Here is a 20,648-nt window from a genome sequence, read left to right on the forward strand (position 1 = left end):
CCAGCAATGGTCTGAGTCACGGTGGGGGCAGTGAGGCTGGAGGAGTGCTTTAGAGGTAGAATCAATCCAGCTTGGCCTGCTTGATGTGGGGCACGTGGGGGCCGCCCTGCCACAGCTTCGGACGCAGGGAGAAGCTCCTGCAGCATCCTTTCAAGTGCAGAAGACTGCCTAGACTTTACAGTGGCCCTTAAGTGTTTTAGGATTAAAGTGTGGGAGTGGTTAGAGGAAACCGTGAGAGGAAACTCCTGGTGCAGAGTAGATGGGGAGCGAATAAGGAAGGACGCCGTTGCAGCAGACAAGAAAATGTCTTACTTGATGTCACTGGCTTTTGCCCAAAGAGGCAGTGAGGAACTGGTCTACAGGAAACTAGACTCCAATATATGTTTTCCAGCTCATTGTAAGAGTGAGGGAAAGAGTTGTTTGAAGCTGGGAAATTTGTCCCATAGGCCTGTTTCTGACTACAAGAGGAATTGTATATTGAACACGTAGGCTCTCTGTATTAGCAGCTGTGCCCGTTTAAAAGTCAGTTAAACAGATCTTAAATGAGATCTTCCCTCATTCTTTCTTTTTTCATATCCTTTTCCATTATAGGTTACTACAAGATATTGAATATAGTTCCCTGTGCTATACAGTAGGACCTTGTTGTTTATCTGTTTTATGCATACCTTGGGGTGGGCGGTGGTCACTATAGCAAAGTAATTAGTGATAGAATCTCCGAAACCGGCTGGCTGAGGTTCAGATCCCAGCTCTGGCCGTTCGCCAGCTGTGCGACCTTGGGCAGGCACTCAGCCTCTCTCTGGGCCTCCATTTCTGTAGGTGCGAAGAGGGTCACAGGAGGCCTCACCTCGTAGAGTGTTGTGTGTGTGAGGTGCTTCGCTGCGCGCTGGCAGGCGAAGTCTTGCCGGGTGTTAGCTGTAGAACTCGGGCCATTCGTAGTAATAGGTCCTGCGGAGCGAGCATTTGTCAGGTGGCTGGATTTCATTACTGATGACAGTTGCCACAATTCTGCTGTCTTGCCTGCTTGCCTACCAGCCCCTGCCCCCCGGAAAGGGTGATTTGCCTTTATTGATGTTAGGAGTTAAAATGGGTTGAATTTCTCTAAGGAAAATTCTTGACATCTCAGAACCGGGGCCAGAGAGTGAGCAGCGCTTTAATACTCTACACACGTTCATGCTGTTTTGTAACCTATGTTTTAAAGATCGAGAAGCAGAGGCGGATAGAGCGGATAAAGCAGAAGCGGGCCCAGCTTCAAGAACTTCTCCTGCAGGTAAAGAAGCTGGGACGTGTTTCATCACCTTCCCTACCTATATTCTGTTTCTTCCTTACTTGATTTTAGTCAGTGTTTTCTACTTTGGGTGCCTTTGAGCGTCTGGTAGGGGGAGCCACATTAAGGCAGCCGCCTCCACGTCGAGGTCATTGCCACCGTACCGTCTGCCTTTAAGATGGTCCCAACCTCCCACTATCATCGGCCCCGAGGCAGCGCCGATTTGTGACTTACATTATGCAACAGTTTACTTTTGACTCTTCTCCTTACTCTGAACCGTAATTATTTTAGCCCTAATTTGAAATATCAAGGAGTCAGTATTACTAGTTAATTTTAGTTGCTTTGAGTAAAATAATTCAATCCACGTGTAATACTTACTTTCTGTAAATGACATATGATTAACAGCTCAGCTTCGTAGAAATGCAAAACTTAAAATGCATTTCTGTTTAAGAAAGTTAAATTGTACAATATAATAAAGATCTCTGTATTTATGCTTTTTTGATAATTGTGTAGAATTTGGATAATTTTTAAAAATATAATAGATTCTTTGGTTAGCCTCTGAAATAGATGTTAGTAAGCCTGGAAAAGAACAAAAGGCTGAAGGAAATCAAAGGGCAACAGATAAGGAAATCAGTCCAAAACAAATGGGAAGTGATTTTTCTTTGTACTCTCAAAATAACATTATATATGTCTTTATTACTCTCCTCGCATGAAAAATCTTTGATGCTATTAAATGTACACAGTATTGAACAGTGAATCAAATGTATAAAAACTAGAGGGGTGGGTATAGCTCAGTGGTAGAGTGCATGCTTAGCATGCATGAGGTCCTGGGTTCAATCCCTAGACCTTCACTGAAAACAAATAGTATGACTGAAGCACTGTGCTGTACACCAGAAATTGACGCAACATTGTAAACTGATTATACTTCAATAAATATATATATACAAGAAAAAATTAATAAACCTAATTACTTCCAAAATAATAAATAAATTGTACAAAAAATAAATGTTATAAATAAATAAATATGTAAAAACTCTTACTTATCAATTGTTTATATTCCCCCCATAGCGAGGCCCTCTTATGGCCCTGGACCACAAAGCTAGGTAAATTATGGAAGTGTCTCCGAGATTCTTCTTCTGGAAGGGAAGGGAAGCTAGGCAGATGTATTCAAACATAGAAATCTTTTTCCCAGTTTTACAGTTTCAGCATACTTTCCCTGAACATTAAGTGAATTAAGCATTGACCATAAAGTAGCCTTAGTTCGTTAACAGTAGAAAATAACAAAAAAGTGCGGCGTAGGCCATGTTTGGTAATGAATGATATTGATAGTGATGGTTTTTTGATAGTGATTTTTTGGACCCACATTTAGGGCTAGAATAAATTGGTGTCCCATCTGTTTTGTGCATTTTAAAAGAGTACATGTTCACTTTCTAGACAGAGAGCACCCAGCCCTTTTAAGATAACAATAATTTTAATCAAACTTCAGTTAAGGCCCAGAACCTAAACAGTCCTGGGATAAGGTTGCTAAAACAGAAAAGAACTGAAATTCATCACCAGTGGGTGAGAAGATGGAATGAGCTGATGAAAGGGATGGAAGGCTCTGACTGCAGGAGCTTTTGAAAAGCAGTAAGCAGGATCTGTTTCCAGCAAATGAAAGACTTCAGCCGATAAGGCCTTTCTAGCTGTGGAATGCTGCAATACATCTGTCTTATTACAGACGGGAAGGGAGGGTCGCTTTCTTTTTCTTTTGCCTAATGGTTGTAACTAAAAGTAGCAGCAAATTTCAGTATAAAGATTCAGGCCTCAGTATACCTTGGAATCAGTGCTAAGTGTCAGTTTCCTCATCTGGAAGATGTCAGGTGGGGAGACAGTTGGGCCAGATTCCAAACTGTGCCCTAAAAGATGCTTAGAAGTTTTTCTGTGAAGGAACCAAGGTGGGTCAGGGCAGAACTGACAGGGCTCAGCCCTCAGCCCTCAGCCTCACTGCAGCCAATCAGAGCAATGCTACTTCCATCTCTTTTACAAACAGTGGGTGGCTCGTAAGATTTCATTTGAAGAAAAGGTTCTGGGGCTTTGTAAAGTTTGTATATTTCTAGGCTGAACAATCTAAGAGGGATATTTAACCCTAAACTCTCAGGAGTCTGTGTTAGAAAAATGGAGAACAAGTTCACTGGGTGTCACTTCGCTGTATCACTCACTCGAAGAAGAGTTGCAGGTGCCACCAGGCTCTCACAGGTTTGGAAAATCCTGTTTCTGTGGCTAATGGAAACCATGGGCCCCATTATTTATACTAGCATATGTTAGACACGTTTAAATGTATATTTTCCCCTTGATACATAGAGTTGGCTAATTCTGATCTTTTTCTGAAATGTTTAATTTTAATTAATTCACAGGTGGAAGACCTCTCTAAATGCTCTAATTTTAAACTATATTTTAACTGTATTTATCTTAATTCATTTAGTTCCAACTCACCTATCCACATTAAATGACTATATATGTTTTTTTTTTTTTTCATTGATCATTCCAGCAAATCGCTTTCAAAAACCTGGTACAGAGAAATCGGCAAAATGAACAGCAGAACCAGGGCCCTCCAGCTCTGAACTCCACCATCCAGCTGCCATTTATAATCATCAACACAAGCAGGAAGACAGTCATAGACTGCAGCATCTCCAGCGACAAGTAAGTGGAGAACTGGGGAAGGATGCAGGGCTGGCCTCCTGTGAAGGCATTCCTTTCATTTGCAAAATAAAGAAGGTTGTAGTCCATTATCTGAGCCCTCCAGGGCTGACTTCCTAGGGCAAGAGGAGGAGGCTTTGCAAACGTGGTGCACTGTCATGTACTAGCACATGCTTCGTCATGCACGCTCGCAGCCCCCTCCCTTGGGCCTGCCACCCTTCTGCCTGTGTTCCATGCATAGCGGTGCCTGGGCCGAAGCCAGGAGGTGTGTGTATGTACGTGTATGTGGTGTAACTCCAGGCAGGTACCTGCAGTAAGGTAAAGCATCATTGAGGGTCTAGGACAGGGTAGGTTCGCTGGTGACTCACTACCATAGTTCATTGTGGAAGTAGTTTAAATCAGCATGTGGCACTGTAGCTGTTCTTTGTTTTGTTATATCATAACTGAGTGTGCTTCTGCTTACTAATGAATAGATGTGAAAATGCTAGATGCATTCTCTGCTTGCTTGCTTTCTATCTTAAGTTATCTGATTACTTGAAGTTTTGTTTTGTTTTTTTGACCACCTTCCTTCATTTCACTTACCACCCTCATCTCTGGCCACCACCAATCTGTTCTCTGCATGTAGGAATTCAGTTTTTTTTAGATTCCACCTACAAATGAGACCATACAGTATTCGTCTTTCTCTGACTTATTATTTCACTTAGCATAATATCCTCAAGGTCCATCCATGTTGATGCAAATGGCAGGATTTCATTCTTTTTTTAATGGAAGAATATGCCATTGTGTATGTACACCACATCTTCTTTATCCATTTATCCAGTGATGGACACAAGCTGTTTCCGTGCCTAGGCTGTTGTAAATAATGCTACAGTCAATGAACACATGTGTGCAGATATCTTTTCAGGATAACAATTTTATTTCCTTCAGATAAATATCCAGAAGTAGGATTACTGGATTATATGGTAGTTCTATTTATAATTTTTTGAGGAACCTCCATACTGTTTACCATAGCAGTTGCACCAATTTATATTCCCACCAACATTTAAAAAATTTTAACTAAGATTGATGGCGATATTTATCATAGTGAATAAGAAGAAGCAGTTTTCAAAAATACAGAATTTGTAATTTATTTTACCCTTCCTGACAATAGCAGTGGTCTTTAGGCCGTGACCACTATGGAGGTGGTTAAGGCATAGGGTGCAGAGTGAGGCAGGTGCAGGTGTGGATTGTAGCTGCCTTGTGAAATTGCTCCAAAGCCCTGTTTCCTGAAGAACAAGAAGGGCTGAACAAGAAGGGCCTCTGTTACTTCCTCAGCCTTGTTGTGAGGGTTAAATGAAATAGTGCCTGAAGGGGTCTGACTCAAGGCAAGTGCTTTGTAAATATTATCTGCTGTTGCAAGGAGTCAGCATATAATGAATCACCCCAACTGGGGTATGTTTGAGAGTAAAAGAGGGCTCAGTGATCACATGAGTACCAGAGGCACAGCTCAGGGCTGTCCCGGGACCACCTTCTGGTCTCCTTAGACCCACAGCGTCACCCTTGGGCTTTACCATCCCTGGTTTTTCCCACTGTTTTCTCTGGCAGTGTTGCTTCCCTGTCTGTCTTGATTGCATACAGAGATTCTGGTTCACTTAAATAAGAAGGCACCGAAAAAAAAAAAAAAAAGATGAGGAAGATAAATAGTGAGCAGGGATTTAAAAAGCATTTGATAATTAAGACCGTAGACACAGAAACAGTAGGGACCACGCAAGCTGTAAAGTCTGAAGACCCACCTTCCGGTCTTCCTGCTAGCTCCATAGTTTCCTAGCTTGTCTGAGATCTCATTTCTTCCTCCATAAAAACAAGAACTGTAGTACTTAACCTGCTGGTTTACAAGAGTTAAATTTGCAACAGACTAGCCCAGGGCTCAGAAAATGGCAGATGCCTGTATTATTGTTCACATACTTAAAATTCTTTACAGAAACCTATGACTAAAAGGACTGTTAACATTATCTCATAAATCTGAGAATTCTGGAGAATGGTTAACATATTTTCGGGAAAAACAAACTGTTAAGAGTTCTAGTTACTCTCTCTAGTTAGTCTCTTGTTTTGTGGGGAATTGTTAAATTCTCTTCTTTGGTTAGTTATTTAAGTCTTAAAAGAGTAGCAGCAAGGTCGGGGGACCAGTGGCCCAAGGGAATGATGGATTCTCTTCACTCCAGGCTGGGGTCTAGTGAGGCTTCCTTCTTGGGTGGTTATTGACTCGTGCCCTTTCCTTGCCTTCTCCTGGGCGCAGTGAAGGAGGCTGTGAGCTGCCTGTACAAGCTTGTTATTCAAGGTGGGTCCTAAAGTCTTGTCTTTCAGTTACTTAGATGATGTAACCTTTCCCCTGAGGTAGCCAGGGGGCTTTCCCACAATGAGGATTAAATTTACAAAACCATCAGCTTTTAACACATGCCTGTCATCCTTGGGGTGGCATCTCTCCAGATTTTGGGAGGTTTTTTTTTTTCTCTGAAGATCTGTTAATGTACTTTATTCAGATTCATGTACTTAACTTAAATATGGCATTCTGCTTTAAATTGTAATTTTTGCCCTGATCTAAGATCTAGCATTAAAAAGTTTTACCCTTATGTGATTTTAATAGAATTTCATGACAGCATTTAAGTCCACCATTGTCCCAGAACACCCACCTGCACCCTGTCCTGGAGGGGCCTCGGTCTGTGAATGAGGTGCCCCGGGGCCGAGCCTGGGAGTCAGGACTGTTTCTTCTTATGTTTGCCTGTTTATTGAAAGCCTGTGCCAGGCAGCTGGGCATCTTGATTTGGTACTTTTCAAGAACATTTGGAAATGGGCTGTGTAGGATATGGGGCACTGTTTTCTTAAGGCATTTTTACTTCTTAGGCCCTCAGGGCAGGATTTGGGGGCTGGTTAGTTTATGAGAAGTCTTCCATTTATTGATCATCTTAAGTGTGGTGTAGCTAACACTTGACTGTGAAAATGAAGTAGTAAGCATCCAAAATGCTTTTTTCTCAATCCCAGTACGCGAACTCATAGTAGAAATGTTAGATATTAAATTGGAAAGGCTTTCTTTGTGTGTGTGTTTTTAATGAGTGCTTCACTTGCTTTATATATTTTTATTGAAGTGTAGTTGACATACAATATTATGTTAGTTTCAGGTACAACTTAATGATCCGACATTTGCATACATTACAAAATGATCACCACGATAAGTCTAGTAACCATCTGTCCCCATACAAATTTATTACATTATTGACCGTGTTCCTTATGTTGTGTGTTATATCCCCGTGGCTTACTTATTTTATAATTGGAGGTTTTCACCTTTTAATCCCCTTCACCTGTTTCACCCACCACCTCCTCCCACTCCGTTTGTTCCCTGTAACTATGAGTCTACTCTCATTTTACTTGTTTTTTTAGATTCCACATGTGAGTGAGGTCGTATGGTATTTCTTTCTCTGTCTGATTTCTCTTAGCTTAATACCCTCTAGATCTATCCGTGTTGTTGCAAATGGCAAGTTTCTTTTTTTCATGGCTGAGTAATAATATTGCTCTACGTGTGTATGTGTGTGTGCATGCGCGTGTGTATATATGTGCACACTACACCTTTTTTTTTTCCACACTACACCTTCTTCATTCATTCGTCTGTTGATAGACACTGAAGGTGCTTCCGTATCTTGGCTTTTGTCAGTGATGCTGCAGTGAACACTGGTGGGCATATATCTTTTTGAATTAGTGTTTTTATTTTCTTCAGGTAAATACCTAGAAGTGGGGTTGCTGGATTATATGGCAGTTCTATATTTAACTTTTTGAGGAGCCTCCGTACTGTTTCCCATAGTGGCTGTACCAGTTTACATTCCCTCCACAGTGCTCCCTTTTCTCCACATCCTCGCCAGCGTTTGTTACTTGTCTTTTTGATGATAGCCATTCTGAGAGGTGTAAGGTGGTAATTCATTGTGATTTTTGATTTGCATTTCCCTAGTGACTGGTGATGTCAAGGTTCTTTCCTTGTGTCTCTTGGCTATCCCTAGGACTGTCTTTGGGAAAATATCTACTTGGAAGGGCTTCCTTAATATTTCACTTTTTGTGACAAAGCTATTAGACAACTTTGAAAAGTATTGGATTTAGACCAAAACTTCTGTCTCCAGTTTGCAACAGCTTAATGAGGGCTGAAATTTATGAACTCCTGTTGTCTGTCGGAGGAAAATTGTTTTAACTGGGAAAGTAGTTTATTTGAGATGTCATTCTTCTGAACGCAGCAGAATGACCCATTGCTCTCAATGGTAACAATTTCTAGTATCATAGCTGAGCTTGGGTCATTCTTTTATTGACTATACACAGAGAACAAAACTATTCAGGCCTCTCCAATACCACGGAAAATCCCACACTAACTTTGTTTCCTGATGCAGGTTTGAATATCTGTTTAATTTTGACAACACCTTCGAGATTCATGACGACATAGAAGTACTAAAGCGGATGGGGATGTCCTTTGGCCTGGAGTCAGGCACGTGCTCCCTGGAGGATCTGAAACTCGCTAAATCGCTGGTGCCAAAGGCTTTAGAAGGTTATATCACAGGTATGTCAACTAACGCTTTCACATACCAGACCCCAACTTGTTAAAACCTTTCTCGTAGGAAATGAAAGCTCACTGAGTGCCCGCCCTCGAGTCTGTGCTGTCCCTGTCCCCAAGTGTTCCCACGCTCCGCTCCTGAATTTCTTGTTTATCACCACCTGCTTTTCTTTAGACAAACACAAACACAGTGAGCTGGAAACAATTTGTTAGTTTTGCCTACTTCTCACCTTTATATAAATGGAATCGTAATGATAGATTCTTTGGTGACTTGATGATTTTGTCACGTAACCTCATTTTCTTCACGTTTGTCCACGTGATGTAGGGTAGCTATCACGCCTACACTTTCACTGCTGTGTAGAATTCCATTATGTGAATATGTCGCAATTTACTTGTTCATTTTACTGATGATAAACCTGTAGTTTTGTTTCCAATTTCTTGATAACAGCGCTACTTTGAGCATTCCTATTACTGTAGCCCTGGGACCAGGTGCAGGTGTGTAAGTGAGCCTGCTGGGTCAGAGCCGGGGGCATCTTCATTTTCACTAGATGACGCCACAGTTTTCCAATTTGATTTTGCCAAGTTACACTCTCATCTGCAGAGTGGAAAGGTTCTACCTTCCCAGTCAAGTGGATGCGAAATGATATCCTTGTAAATTTTTTTTTTTTTTGAGATTTAGCTCACATAAAATGCACCATTTTAAAGTGTAAAAGTCAGTGGTTTTTAGTATATTTACATTATGCATTTCTCACGTCTAATTCTAGATCATTTTCTCTCTCCAACAAGAAACCCCATATGTATTAGCAGTCACCCCCTATTTCCCCATTCCTCCCAGCTCCTGGCAACCACTAACCTATTTTCTGTCACTGTGGATTTGCCCATATAAACAGAATCATACAGTATGAAGCCTTTGCGACTGACTTTTACTTAGGATAATGTTTTCCAGATTCATCCATGCCGTAGCACGTATCAGTACTTCATCCCTGTTTATTGCCCTTTTGTGGATATAGCACACATCTTTATCTGTTGATTGGAGGATATTTTGATTTTTCTCACTTTTTGATTATTTACAAATGATGTTGCTATAAACATTCTTGAACATGTTTTTGTGTGAATGTAAGTTTTCAGTTCCGTTGGTGTCTACCTGGCAGTGGTGTACTATTTCCCAAAGCAGTTGGACAATTTTACAATCCTGCCAGCAGTGTAAAAGGGTTCCGATTTCTCCACATCCTTCTCAACACTTGTTACTGTTCATCTTTTCTTGGTGGAGGGGGGGTAATTAGTTTTATTTATTTTCAGAGTAGGTACTGAAGATTTGAACCCAGGACCTTGTGCATGCTAAGCCTGTGCTCTAGCACTTGAGCTGTACCCTCCCCCTGTTCATCTTTTTCACTAGCCATCCAGGTAGATGTGAAGTGGTATTTCACTGTGGTTTCCACTTGCATTTTCCTAATGACCTGATGATGGTGAGCCTCTCTTCATGTGTTCAGTGGCCATTTGTATATCTTCCTTGGAGAAATGTCTATTCAGATGCTCTGCCTATTTTTAAATTGGGTTGTCTTTTCATTATGAGTTATAAGAGTATGCTGAGTAAGCAGCACTGTGGTTTGCATGTTCCAAAATGCACATTTTTTTCCACTAATTCAGAAATCTTTGTGATTGTCCTCTTTCCTCAGACTGTGGTATATTCTGGACATCTAACTGACAAAAGCATTCTTTTGCCTTTGCTTTGACCAGTTTCCTTCATTTATAAGTATTGCTACCTAGAATTTAACATCATGTTTTAAAGGCATTAGTTCTAAGGTGCATTAAGCCAAATATAACCAAAGAGGTGGTTTTCACTTTGTTTTGGTTTATGAGTTTTGGCCCTTTGGTCATGACGCAAGAGTCCGTTGATTCTTTTGGTCACGACACAAGAGTTTGTTGATTGAGATTTGGTATCTGTAGGATTTAGTTCTGAAATTCGCACCATCCACCTCCTCTAAGTGTGAGTCCTGTTTGCCTCCTCACCCGCTTCATCTTCACCCCAACCCTCTCCGTTTTCCCTCGCTCCCCACAGAGGAGGACCTGCTGTTTTAGTAGCAGCTCAGTCATACTGGCAGCCTCGCAGGATCTGCATAAAGGTCTTGCTCCATAAATCACCAGAACTTTATTCTAGCTTATTCTCAGTGAAAAGACTCAGGGCCATTAGGCAGGCTCTGTGGTTTTGATCTGTGTGTGACCTCATTTGCAGACTAGGATAGATTCTTGTTGGTTCAGAAGCAGAAACGTGGGCCTTCAGTGTGCAGAGTGGCCCGTGAGGACGATTGTGAGAACCAACGTGTGGGCCCCGTGACAGTGTCAAAGAAATGCCGGCTTTTCAGAGCCACGGTGAAAAGACAACGTGAGGCAGCGCGCTCACAAGTCAGTAGCTGTGTTCTGACAGTGAGTTTCCATACGTACTAATTAATATTTAGCACAGGATTCTGGCTTTAATTTCATCGTGTACAGACTTGCTCTTATTTAATGTATTTGAAGTCTGCTATTCTTAGCATTGAAGGCTTTTGGGGTTTTTTTTTCTTTTTTGTTTTTTTTTCCCCCTCTACGGCTGCCTTAGCCTGTGAAGAAAAGGTTCACAGGGCCGTTCTAAGATTAATGTAGTCATTCAATTTATTTTATTTTTTTAATGGAAGTACAGTCAGTATTTTTTAATAGATTTTTTTTAACTTTGGGGGGGTAATTAGATTTACTTATTTATTTATTTAGAGGAAGTATTGGGGATTGAACCCAAGACGTCATGCATGCCAAGCATGCACTCTACCACTGAGCTATTCCCTCTCCCCCAAAATTTACTTTTTTCCTACATGGGAAGCCTCTCACTTGGGCAAATAGTGCCAGGATAGCAGAGTTTCCAATCCAAGTACACACTTTATTTTTTGTTTTTATAATTTTTGCACAATAATTATTAAGCACATTTTGATTAAATATAATAAAAGCTCATTATGGCAAATTACCTTTTCTGAGCATACATTTGGTCTTACCTTACAATGTAAGTCAAATGATTTCTTTCTAGGAATGCATTTCTAATATATTTACCACCGACGTAACCTCACTGTTGAAAGAGGATACTCACTCATTCACTAACATTTCCATCATACGTGTGCCAGTCACTGCCTTCTCTGAGCTAACATCCTAGATGAGGAGACGAGGGTTACACAAGTCCAATGACAGTGAGAATTGGTCAAGGTTGTGATGGGAGAAATGTGGTAAATGCATAGCAAATGAGATAGCAAGGAGATATCCAAAATATGTTATGCAGACTAAAACTGTAATGCCTGTCTCACGCTCATGAAAATCTGACTGCCTGTGGCATTTTAAAATAAGGTTTAGTTCAGAGTTGTAAAGCAAAGGATACCAGGAAAAAGAGTAGATCTTTGGCGAATAATAGCAGAGTTCACCAAGGGCACTTAAAAAGATGGTGCCGTGGGGGGTCTGGTAGAAATGTGTGTGTCCTTTCGGCCTGAGGTATCCTGACGCGGCTGTCTTCCCCTCCTCCTGCTTGGTTGTTCACACCCCAGTCAGAGGCTTTCGTGCTGAGTCCAGCAGGTGTCCAGGGATAGTGCAGCAGTCCTGTACTCCGTGAGCTGCCCTCTCGAGGTCTTATGTAAGGAAAAAGAATGAAAAAGGTCTGTGATTGGTTTCATTTGAATTCTTTCTTCCTGTATTTATTTCCCCCACGCTCATGTTCTAGAAGTTTCTTTTTCACAAGCTGAAGAAACCTGGGTTCTTCCCTGGGCAGGAGACCCATCTCTCCAGCTGTAATTTAGAACAGGCTGGCTTCCTTCCTCGTCTGTGCTTTCTCCAGGCTGTAACAAGGGCTACCTCTGTTTTTTGGCATCTCCTGTAGATATCTCCACAGGACCTTCTTGGTTGAATCAGGGACTGCTCTTGAACTCCACCCAGTCAGCTTCAAATTTAGACCTGACCACTGGTGCCACCTTGTCCCAATCAAGGTACGTATTTTTTCAGGGTGAAGCAGGCCAGCCGTGGAGCCGGGGCCTCTCTGGAGGGGGGAGCCAGCGTGTTGCTGCCAGCGTGGGCTCTCCTTCCCCCGTGCTTTTATTCCTGTGTTTTACCAAGCTTAAAATGGCCAGCGCATTAATGAGCCTGTGTGTTTTTAATTGTTTGCTAGCGTAAACCAAGGGTTATGCTTGGATGCTGAAGTGGCCTTAGCAACCGGGCAGTTCCTTGCCCCAAACAGTCACCAGTCCAGCAGTGCGGCCTCTCACTGCTCTGAGTCCCGAGGCGAGACCCCCTGCTCATTCAACGACGAGGACGAGGAAGAGGACGAGGAGGACTCCTCCTCCCCAGAATAAAGACAGGCCAAAGCCCGCGTCTTACTGTTTGATGCTCATGTGTGTTTTTAGTGTGAGCTCTTGTTTTTGAAACGATTGCTTCAGTCTTTGCCTTTGTTTGCACTGTGTGTTCAGTGAAAACTAGGGAAACACAATAAGCAAATTACACGAAGGCTGAGATGATTGGGATGAAAGTTAACGTAGTGTGAATGGAAACTCTGGACAACAGAGCAATAGATCACATCGCAAACAAAGCGTGCTCTCCTGAGGTGGCAGAGGGGACAGTCCCCAAGGAACTGGCAGCATGAAAATAGCGCATTTATCTTCCGTGAGGTGGGGCCTCTGTGCCCCCCGCACCCACACAGCCCTCCTTAGCACCGAGACTGCCCCGGGGCCTGTCCCCGCCGCTCACGTGCCTCCCGCCCCCGGCCTGGGCCGCCTCTCACCCGGCGGCCGTGAACGGGAAGGGTTCCCGCGGGGAGGGGATGGACCGTGAGGGTGAGACGCAACCCCTGTGGCCCGCGGAGCGCAGACCGAACCGCTGAACTAGTTGAAAGCCTAGTTGAGGTGCTTTACGCATCAGCTGCCTTAGACGGCTTCTAGAAAGGAGTGAGCGTGAAATCTTAAGTACTTAAGTGACATTTAGAATAATTTATAGTAAAACAGAAATTACCATTAGCCAATGCATTGGTGCATAGAATTTTCTAGGGCTACTTCTGGAAGCCAAAATAGAATAGCATTTCCACGTGCATTAAACACTTTGCCAGCACTGCCTTTCGCCAGCATTCTAAATCTGGAGTTTTAACAGAAGGAAATTGTGTCTCGTTTTAATCAAGGTCAAAGCTATGCATTTCACACAGCTTTTTCATTTAAACAAAACAAACTCCTATGACCGAATTGCTTGCTTACAGTTCCCCATAATAATTGTATGACTTCACCCAATGTGCAATTTGTGAAAATGAACCAAATGTCATTACTTTTGTCTTAAAAGTATTTCAAGAATATGAACAGCAATTTTCCTGTACATGTCACCTTTCCTACATTTTCATCAATCAGAATGACCATATTGGGTTTAGTCTGGGGTACATTGCATTTCATACTAACCCGACATTCGGTGTTCACAGAAATACAGAGAAACGTTGACCACTCCAAGTGACCGGGTGTGTGGTCGTGGGTGTTTAGACAAATGTTATCTTGTAGCCAAAGGTGCCACCAGGACCCTTGTGGTGCTGGGCTCGCGGTTACCGCTCCCCTGAATGGGGCATGGAGGCAGGTAGGAGCCTCTGTCCCTCATGGAGACGCCTGCCCCCGTGGCCAAACCCTGACCTAAGCTTACATTAAGGCCTTGAGAATGAGGAAATGACCATGGAAAATGAACTCCAAATCTTTGACTTGAAGCATTTGGATTTGCCCCTAGATTCTGCATCTAGCGTCTGTGGCCTGGGCCCTGAGCTCAGCCCCAGCCCCAGCCAGCTCTTTCTAAGCCCCTGGGAGTGCAGGAGCTGTGTGCAGGCTCTTGCACAAAAGCCCTGTGCCTGTAGACAGTGAGCTGGTGGGGAAGGGGCGCCAGCCAAACAGCTGACACCCTGGGGCGTGCCGTGTTAAGTTCCTTTGAGACAAAGCTCAGTCTGTCAAAAATAAGCCATAGTGCAGACCCAGAGTGTTCAGGGCAGAGGTGGGGCAGGTGGGGAGGGGTCTGAGCACACTCCGGGGGCCTCCCAGAGACAGGCAGACTGGAAGGTGGTTGGCTGCACAGTCAGGGAAAATCGGGTGGCCCTTCAGACTCTCCTGAGAGGCCGCCTTTCCCTTCAGCAACCCTCACCTTCCTCATCCCTGTACTTGGAGGGGGACCAGCAGGGACCCAGAGAGGCCAAGAGCCACAGCTAGCTTTTCAGATTCTGAATTTCGTGCTACAGGTCCCAGGCCTGCACATCAGCATTGGTGGCAGGCCTGCTCATCATAACCATCGTGCAGAGGAGCAGGGTCCTTGCCCGGGTTCTAGGAGAAGGCTCCCTTCTCTGTTCTCTCTGCCGCTGTAGTGCTGTACATTGACGAACTGTGGGTGTGGAAGAAAAAGCAACCAAAGACTCCTGTCATTTGTTTTTGGTGGTGGTGTTTGGCAGGCAGGAGCCTCTGTCCCTCAGTAAAGTTTGGCTTCCTGCTGAGGACACCCCACAGAGCCGCACTGTGGTCACCAGGACACATCACTGTGTAAAGCTTTACCTGAGCAGAAAGCTAGATGATGAAGTTTAGAAAGAGAAGTTTTGTTATTCTGTTTCTCCCCTAAATAGGTTTATCTGGTCTCAAGTTTATAGAAATCGGAGAGAAGAAATGTTAGGAGATTGTGATCACAGCCTTCAGGCTTCCTCAGAGGAGTGGCTTGGGGTTACTGGCCCCACGGACACCCCTCTCAGAGGGTGCTGGTCACAGTCTGCTTTGGGGGCAGTTCAGGAGGCCTTTCCCTCCCCCCTTCTCGGGCCAGCTTAGCTGGTGACCTTTCCGGCACATAGTATCACCCAGTCAGTGCATTCTTGCCCTGTTAGCACTCGTGCGGGTGGCACACAGCCTGCGCTGTTTGGCCCTCGTGTGGAAGTGTCCACAGCAGTGCTGACGGCGCCCCGGCACCTGCCCAGCCCTCCCTGCCCCTGCCCCTGCCCCAGTGTGATTCTGTCTCATCCACTTCATGTTGTGATGACACGCTGATGAAGGCAGCTTCAGTAAGTGTGGATATAAATTGTGCCTTATGATCGTGGAGGTCCTGGGGAGGGGCCAGGAAAGGAGGTGCTAACAGTGACTCCTCACCGCTTGGTAATGCCCATCACTCCCCCCGCAGAACTTCACCAGTGATGGCACTGGGTTTGTTCCCTTCAATTAAATGTCTTACAGAAGCAGTGGGAAGAAAACTATACACGGCTTCTGCCATTTTACCAGGTAAAGAGGGTAACTCCTCATAGTTGTAACCACACTCGCCATACGTGAGATGATGCCGGGTGAGCCCCAAACACAGGCGAGCCCCTGCAGGCGATTCAGATGGAGCGCTTCCACCACGGATGGCCCTGTTCAGCTGTGCAGACAGCAAAAACCTGGCTGTTTGCTCAATCACAGCCCCTCCTTGGCTACTTGGGTTGTAGAGACAGCAAAGTTTGGATGAAACTTAGGCCCTGGTCGGGGTGGGTGTCCGTGGGGGCAGGGTTAGCCCAGGAAGGGAACTGCCTCAGCTGCTTATGCTGTGACCACACTCAGGGAGAAGCCTGTTTGGCTGTGTCAGTGATTGAAGGCCTGTCTGGCTCTCTCCCCTCGGGCGTGTCTGGGAGGTGGATGCAAGACTGCTGTGAAGTGGTCCATTCAGGTGGGGGTTGGACACTGAATGTAGAGATTGAATCTTTCAGTAAGTGTTTGAGGGAATACAGAACAGAAAACATTCAGATTGATTAGTGCTGAGAAAAAATGACAGGGCCATGGGACAGTGGGGGAAGGCTCCTATGGTTGGGGGTGTCCATGGAAAGCCTCCTGAGAAAGTGACATTTGTCAGGCAGGTGAAGGACCCCTCTGCCACGCCACCCTGTCCCATGACATGCACTTGGAGTCACTACCGAATTCCAAAGGCCCCACCGTTCCAGCTTTAAGAATACATTTTGGAGTCTGTTTTGGAATTTTTAAGATTTAAAAGAAAACCAAACCTAGCTACCAGCAGTATCCACAAACCAAGAGAACAGCCTCCCTATGAAGTTCTCGTCATTGGCTTTGTCACCTTCCAGCTGAACCTACACAACAGAAAAGTGACTAAAATTGAGAACTTTTCTAGGTGTTTTCTTCTAGTTTTACAAGTTGTTAGATACATAAAGATCTACTTTTTATATTAGATACACAAAAGAGAACCTTTTATTCTGCATTTGGACTGGCTTTAGTGGCACTCAGGACTATCTAAGGACCATTTTCCCAAATAGGTTCCCCATTTTCAGGCCCCCAAGGCAGTGGTCCCCCAGCACTGACGGTCACTGGTGTGTTTATCAAGCCCCACGGTGTGTGCGCCAGGGGCCTGCACCATGCCTTTGACCCTCAGAAACGTTGCCTCCCTGCTGTCTAATTCTCAGTTCATCATTTGTTAAACTTCCACTCAAGCCAAACACTGTTACCCAAAAGGAAAGAGTCTGATGTTTTACCTTTTTCTAAAAAATCCAAGCTACATGCCCACATAAATGACATTTCTCAGGAATTAGTCAAGATAGCTCTGAAATTTACACTTAGATAAGCTTCGGGACCCAGTTTTCCCGCATACATCTAACACACACTGTGCTAAGAAAGAGAAGGCAGGGCCACGAACTCTGCCCCTCCAGTTACGGCCTGCGAGTCCCTGGCGAGCGCAGGCACGAGGTGGCCGCGGACGTGTGTTCACCGTGTGCCGAGACGGGAGAAAGCATATTCACTTGTGTGCAGCTGTTCTTTCAGACAAAACCTTGTGGTCTTACCTGGCCTTTGCTTTACACTAAGGTCCATGAATTCCATGCTATCCTGACCCCTTGCTGTTCCAGCAGACTGGACTTTGGTCCTCCCTGCTTATAGCTGCCTTAGAAGCCAGTGTAGCTGAAACGGAAGGGCAGGACTCGCCCCTGCTCCACCAGGGGCCTCGAGCCGGGGGAGAACCTCTCTTCCACCCGCTGACATGAAACAAGCCCAGAGCTTGACTTGCCGGACGTCCGTCAGGCCTGTCTGGCAGAGTCTGCACCACATCCAGAATCTCTTCCTCCTGTGGGGGCTGCACTGCCCCCTACCAAGTGTGCTCTCACCACCATCCTTCCAGAGGGCTTTGGTGTTGGCATCAGCCCCTGTCACAGCAAGTGCTGAGCAGCTGGGGGGCAGGGGGGGACTTTGCTCACAATTGCAGCGTCAGGCTGTGGTGTCAGCTCTGGGTCTCTCCACTTGGACGGCCCAGGCTTAGACGGTCACACCTGGGAAGAGACCTGTTCCTGGGCAGGACCAGCCTGCACATCGGAGGGGACTTGAGAGGTTAAGTTACCGACTGACCCTTCTGTACCACGTGAGCTTGGTGTCTGTCTCAGCATAACAAGGAAACGTCCTCAGATCATGTTTGGGTTTTAAAACCCAGCGGTTTATCACTTCAGACTCCCCGTTTTGTCACTTACCGTGTGTCATCTTTGACATGCCAGGCACCACCTAGTAACAAGTGGCCTGATGGTTCTGCTGTTCGTGACCGGAGTCAGAGGTGGGCCTCACGCTAAGTCCCTGGGGATGCAGGCTTTTCTAAAAGGCTGCCCCGAGCACCTCGCGGTTGTGTTCCCGGGTCGCACCACGGCGGGCCCAACCGTTCAGCGTCCTGAAAAAGGGAACCGCTGGCCGTGCCCAGCCCGGAGGAGCGGTTCAGTACTGCACGTTCCTCCAGGCGGCTTGTTTGCCATCGCCACCCTGTTAGACGAAAAGGAAAGGTCGTGAGCCCAGATCCCCAGTTAGCTCACCTTTTCCTTTGGCGATGCCGTACTCTGACCATATGCTATTAGGTTTTATTTCCAGAAAATGTAGTTCTGCTTTTTTCTGCATGAAGGAAACATCATGGTGCCACATGCTTTAAGCAGTTTAAACAAGAGAAATAAGGGGGAAATGCAAACACCACATCTGACCTGCCTAATGTAGACTTTATTAGATTGAAGTACCTAACCTAAATGATGTATTATTTTGTAGCATCTCAAACTTTGTAAATAAATACCATTATTTTTATATGGAAATTTTATAGAAGAGCTATTTCTGTATACTTAATTATTCCTGGATTTTCTGAAATTGCTTCCAGTAGGTAAAGGACAAGTCCTCACTTGTGTTCCTATGAGGATGGTTCAAGGACCACCCGCAGCAGAATTGATGGGGGTTAGTTTTTAAATCTTGCATCCCTGAGGCCCACCCCAGAAGCTCACTCAAAATCTCTGCGGGTCGGGCCTGGGAAGCTGTATTTTTAATAAACTCTGAGTGATTTTTTTTGTCCATTAAAAAGTGAGTATCTCTGTCCATCCTGTAAGATTAAAAGGGATGAAAGAATAAACATTTGAAATGAGTGTAAGTGCCCGAGGAAAAAAATGTTACCAGATTGTTCTGTGATTTGAATGAGATGTACTATAGAAAAAATAAATAATTTAAAACAACAGTGGTCTCATTATTAGCGGGCTGATGGAGGGGGTGGTTAGTGGCTACTGCGGTGCATGCCCAGCCTCCTCCCCGAGGAATCGCCCTCACCCAAAGTCACACCACACGCAGCCGGTTAGGGAGTACAAAAGCCTGGCCTCCTTCCCCAGCTCAGGGTGCCCGAGGGGCTGCCTCATGGGGATTGGCCGACTCCTCCCACAGCTGTGTCAGGGCTCAGCTGCCTGCACTGGCCGTTTCCTCACACTCACAGGGCGTATTCCCCGGGCACGCCAGTTCACGCACACCACCTGTCCCACCTGGGATGGAAATAGATCAGGTACTTAAAAGGCTTCCTGTATTAGGGACCTTTGACTTTACCTCCTTACAAGGTCACTACAGAACATAATTGCATAAAGAAGAATAATGTCTTTATAGCCCCAGAAACAAATGACCTGAATACATTAGTTTAGGGAAAATGCTTCCTGATCTTCCCTTTAACCAGGCCAGCATCGGGAGAACAAGCACCGCGATGAGTGCAGCACTCCCAGGCTTCAGGTGGAAGTCGCCTGGCCTCCGCAACCGCAGCAGCCCTGGCACCTCCTGCTCAAGCAGTCTGCCTGCCTCGGGGAGAAGCAGGGCCCTTAATAATGCTACCTGATACCACAGCCTGAGCTGGGCGCAGGGTGGGCACCTGGGCAGTCGGAAGCAATTGGGGGATCACAGAACAGGGCTGTGGCTTAAGGAGGCACTAGGAAATGGTTAAGGAGGCACTCACTTGAATGTTAGTGTTAGGGAAGAAAGGCATCGTCCCTTGAAGGCTCTCACTTGAATCCAGGAGACCAAGTAAGGATGGTGGTGTGGAGAGGGCATGACACCCGCTCGGGCTCAGCACTCCAGGGGGCTCTGGGGTGAGGGGGAGGGCTCTGGCTCCCCTCTACCACACCAGACATTCCACACCAGCATCCTACTTGGTACTTCCTAGGGCCATTTGTCAATGTATCCAAGGACCCACGTGAGTAGCCACCAGATCATTTATTGGCCATGAGAAAATGCTTTTGCTTGTGGCCACAGGGGGATATTGTGAATGACTGTTGAGGGTGTCGTTGGTGGCAGTCAGCATGGCCACTGGCCACACTGCTGACCAGGGAGGATGTCCACAGAGCCCATGGAGTTGTTTGCTTCAGCGCCCAGCTGCCTGCTGAGCTGGGCTCTGCTGAGGTCACAGAGCATCAGAGAGAAGCCAGCCTCAAACAAGAGCGTCGTCTTGGTAAGACAGCTCATCTGACAACCCACTTGCCTTTTTCGGTTCCTACTCCCAGAAGCTACTTTTGGCCCATACCTTTGGACGGACGAACTGCTTCTGTAGTCCCAGGCTGCTTCCATCTCTGTCTTCCCTGTGAGCGCTGGCTCTTGCTGCTGCTTACGCCCGAAGACACCTCCAAGCTTCCCTGCACTCCTGCCCGGGAAGAGGGCCCCGTGTGTTCTCCCTGGGGACACCTGCCAAGGGCCCGGGGCCGCCGCTCACTGCCAGCTCAGCTTTCTTCCTGAGAGGCCTTTCCAGCTTCTTGCTGAAACTTGCTTTCGGGAAATTGCAGAGTATAAGATGCTCTGTGGTAAAGGCAGGCCTGCTTGTATCAGGGTGGGTGAGACCAGTCCCCATTAATGCAAAACACACTTTGTC

At 45.4% G+C, this 20,648-nt stretch overlaps 1 protein-coding gene across 13 annotated transcripts in view; it reads left to right on the top strand.

Moving 5' to 3' along the window:
* TFDP2 (transcription factor Dp-2) overlaps window positions 1-18,987 on the top strand; it is a 156,143-nt gene extending 137,156 nt beyond the window's left edge. For 12 of the 13 annotated variants that reach the window (XM_032487222.1, XM_032487208.1, XM_032487202.1 and 9 more), the window contains 5 exons: window positions 1,199-1,267; window positions 3,792-3,943; window positions 8,344-8,510; window positions 12,391-12,496; window positions 12,676-18,987. In XM_032487222.1, the coding sequence (XP_032343113.1) occupies window positions 1,199-1,267; window positions 3,792-3,943; window positions 8,344-8,510; window positions 12,391-12,496; window positions 12,676-12,859 (678 nt within the window). In that variant the 3' untranslated portion in view covers window positions 12,860-18,987. The remainder of the gene's footprint in view (window positions 1-1,198; window positions 1,268-3,791; window positions 3,944-8,343; window positions 8,511-12,390; window positions 12,497-12,675) is intronic. The other variant, XM_032487254.1, reaches the window with a different exon arrangement.
* Window positions 18,988-20,648: the final 1,661 nt, after the last annotated feature.

Source organism: Camelus ferus, chromosome 1 (assembly GCF_009834535.1).
Source record: "Camelus ferus isolate YT-003-E chromosome 1, BCGSAC_Cfer_1.0, whole genome shotgun sequence".
NCBI lineage: Eukaryota > Metazoa > Chordata > Mammalia > Artiodactyla > Camelidae > Camelus > Camelus ferus.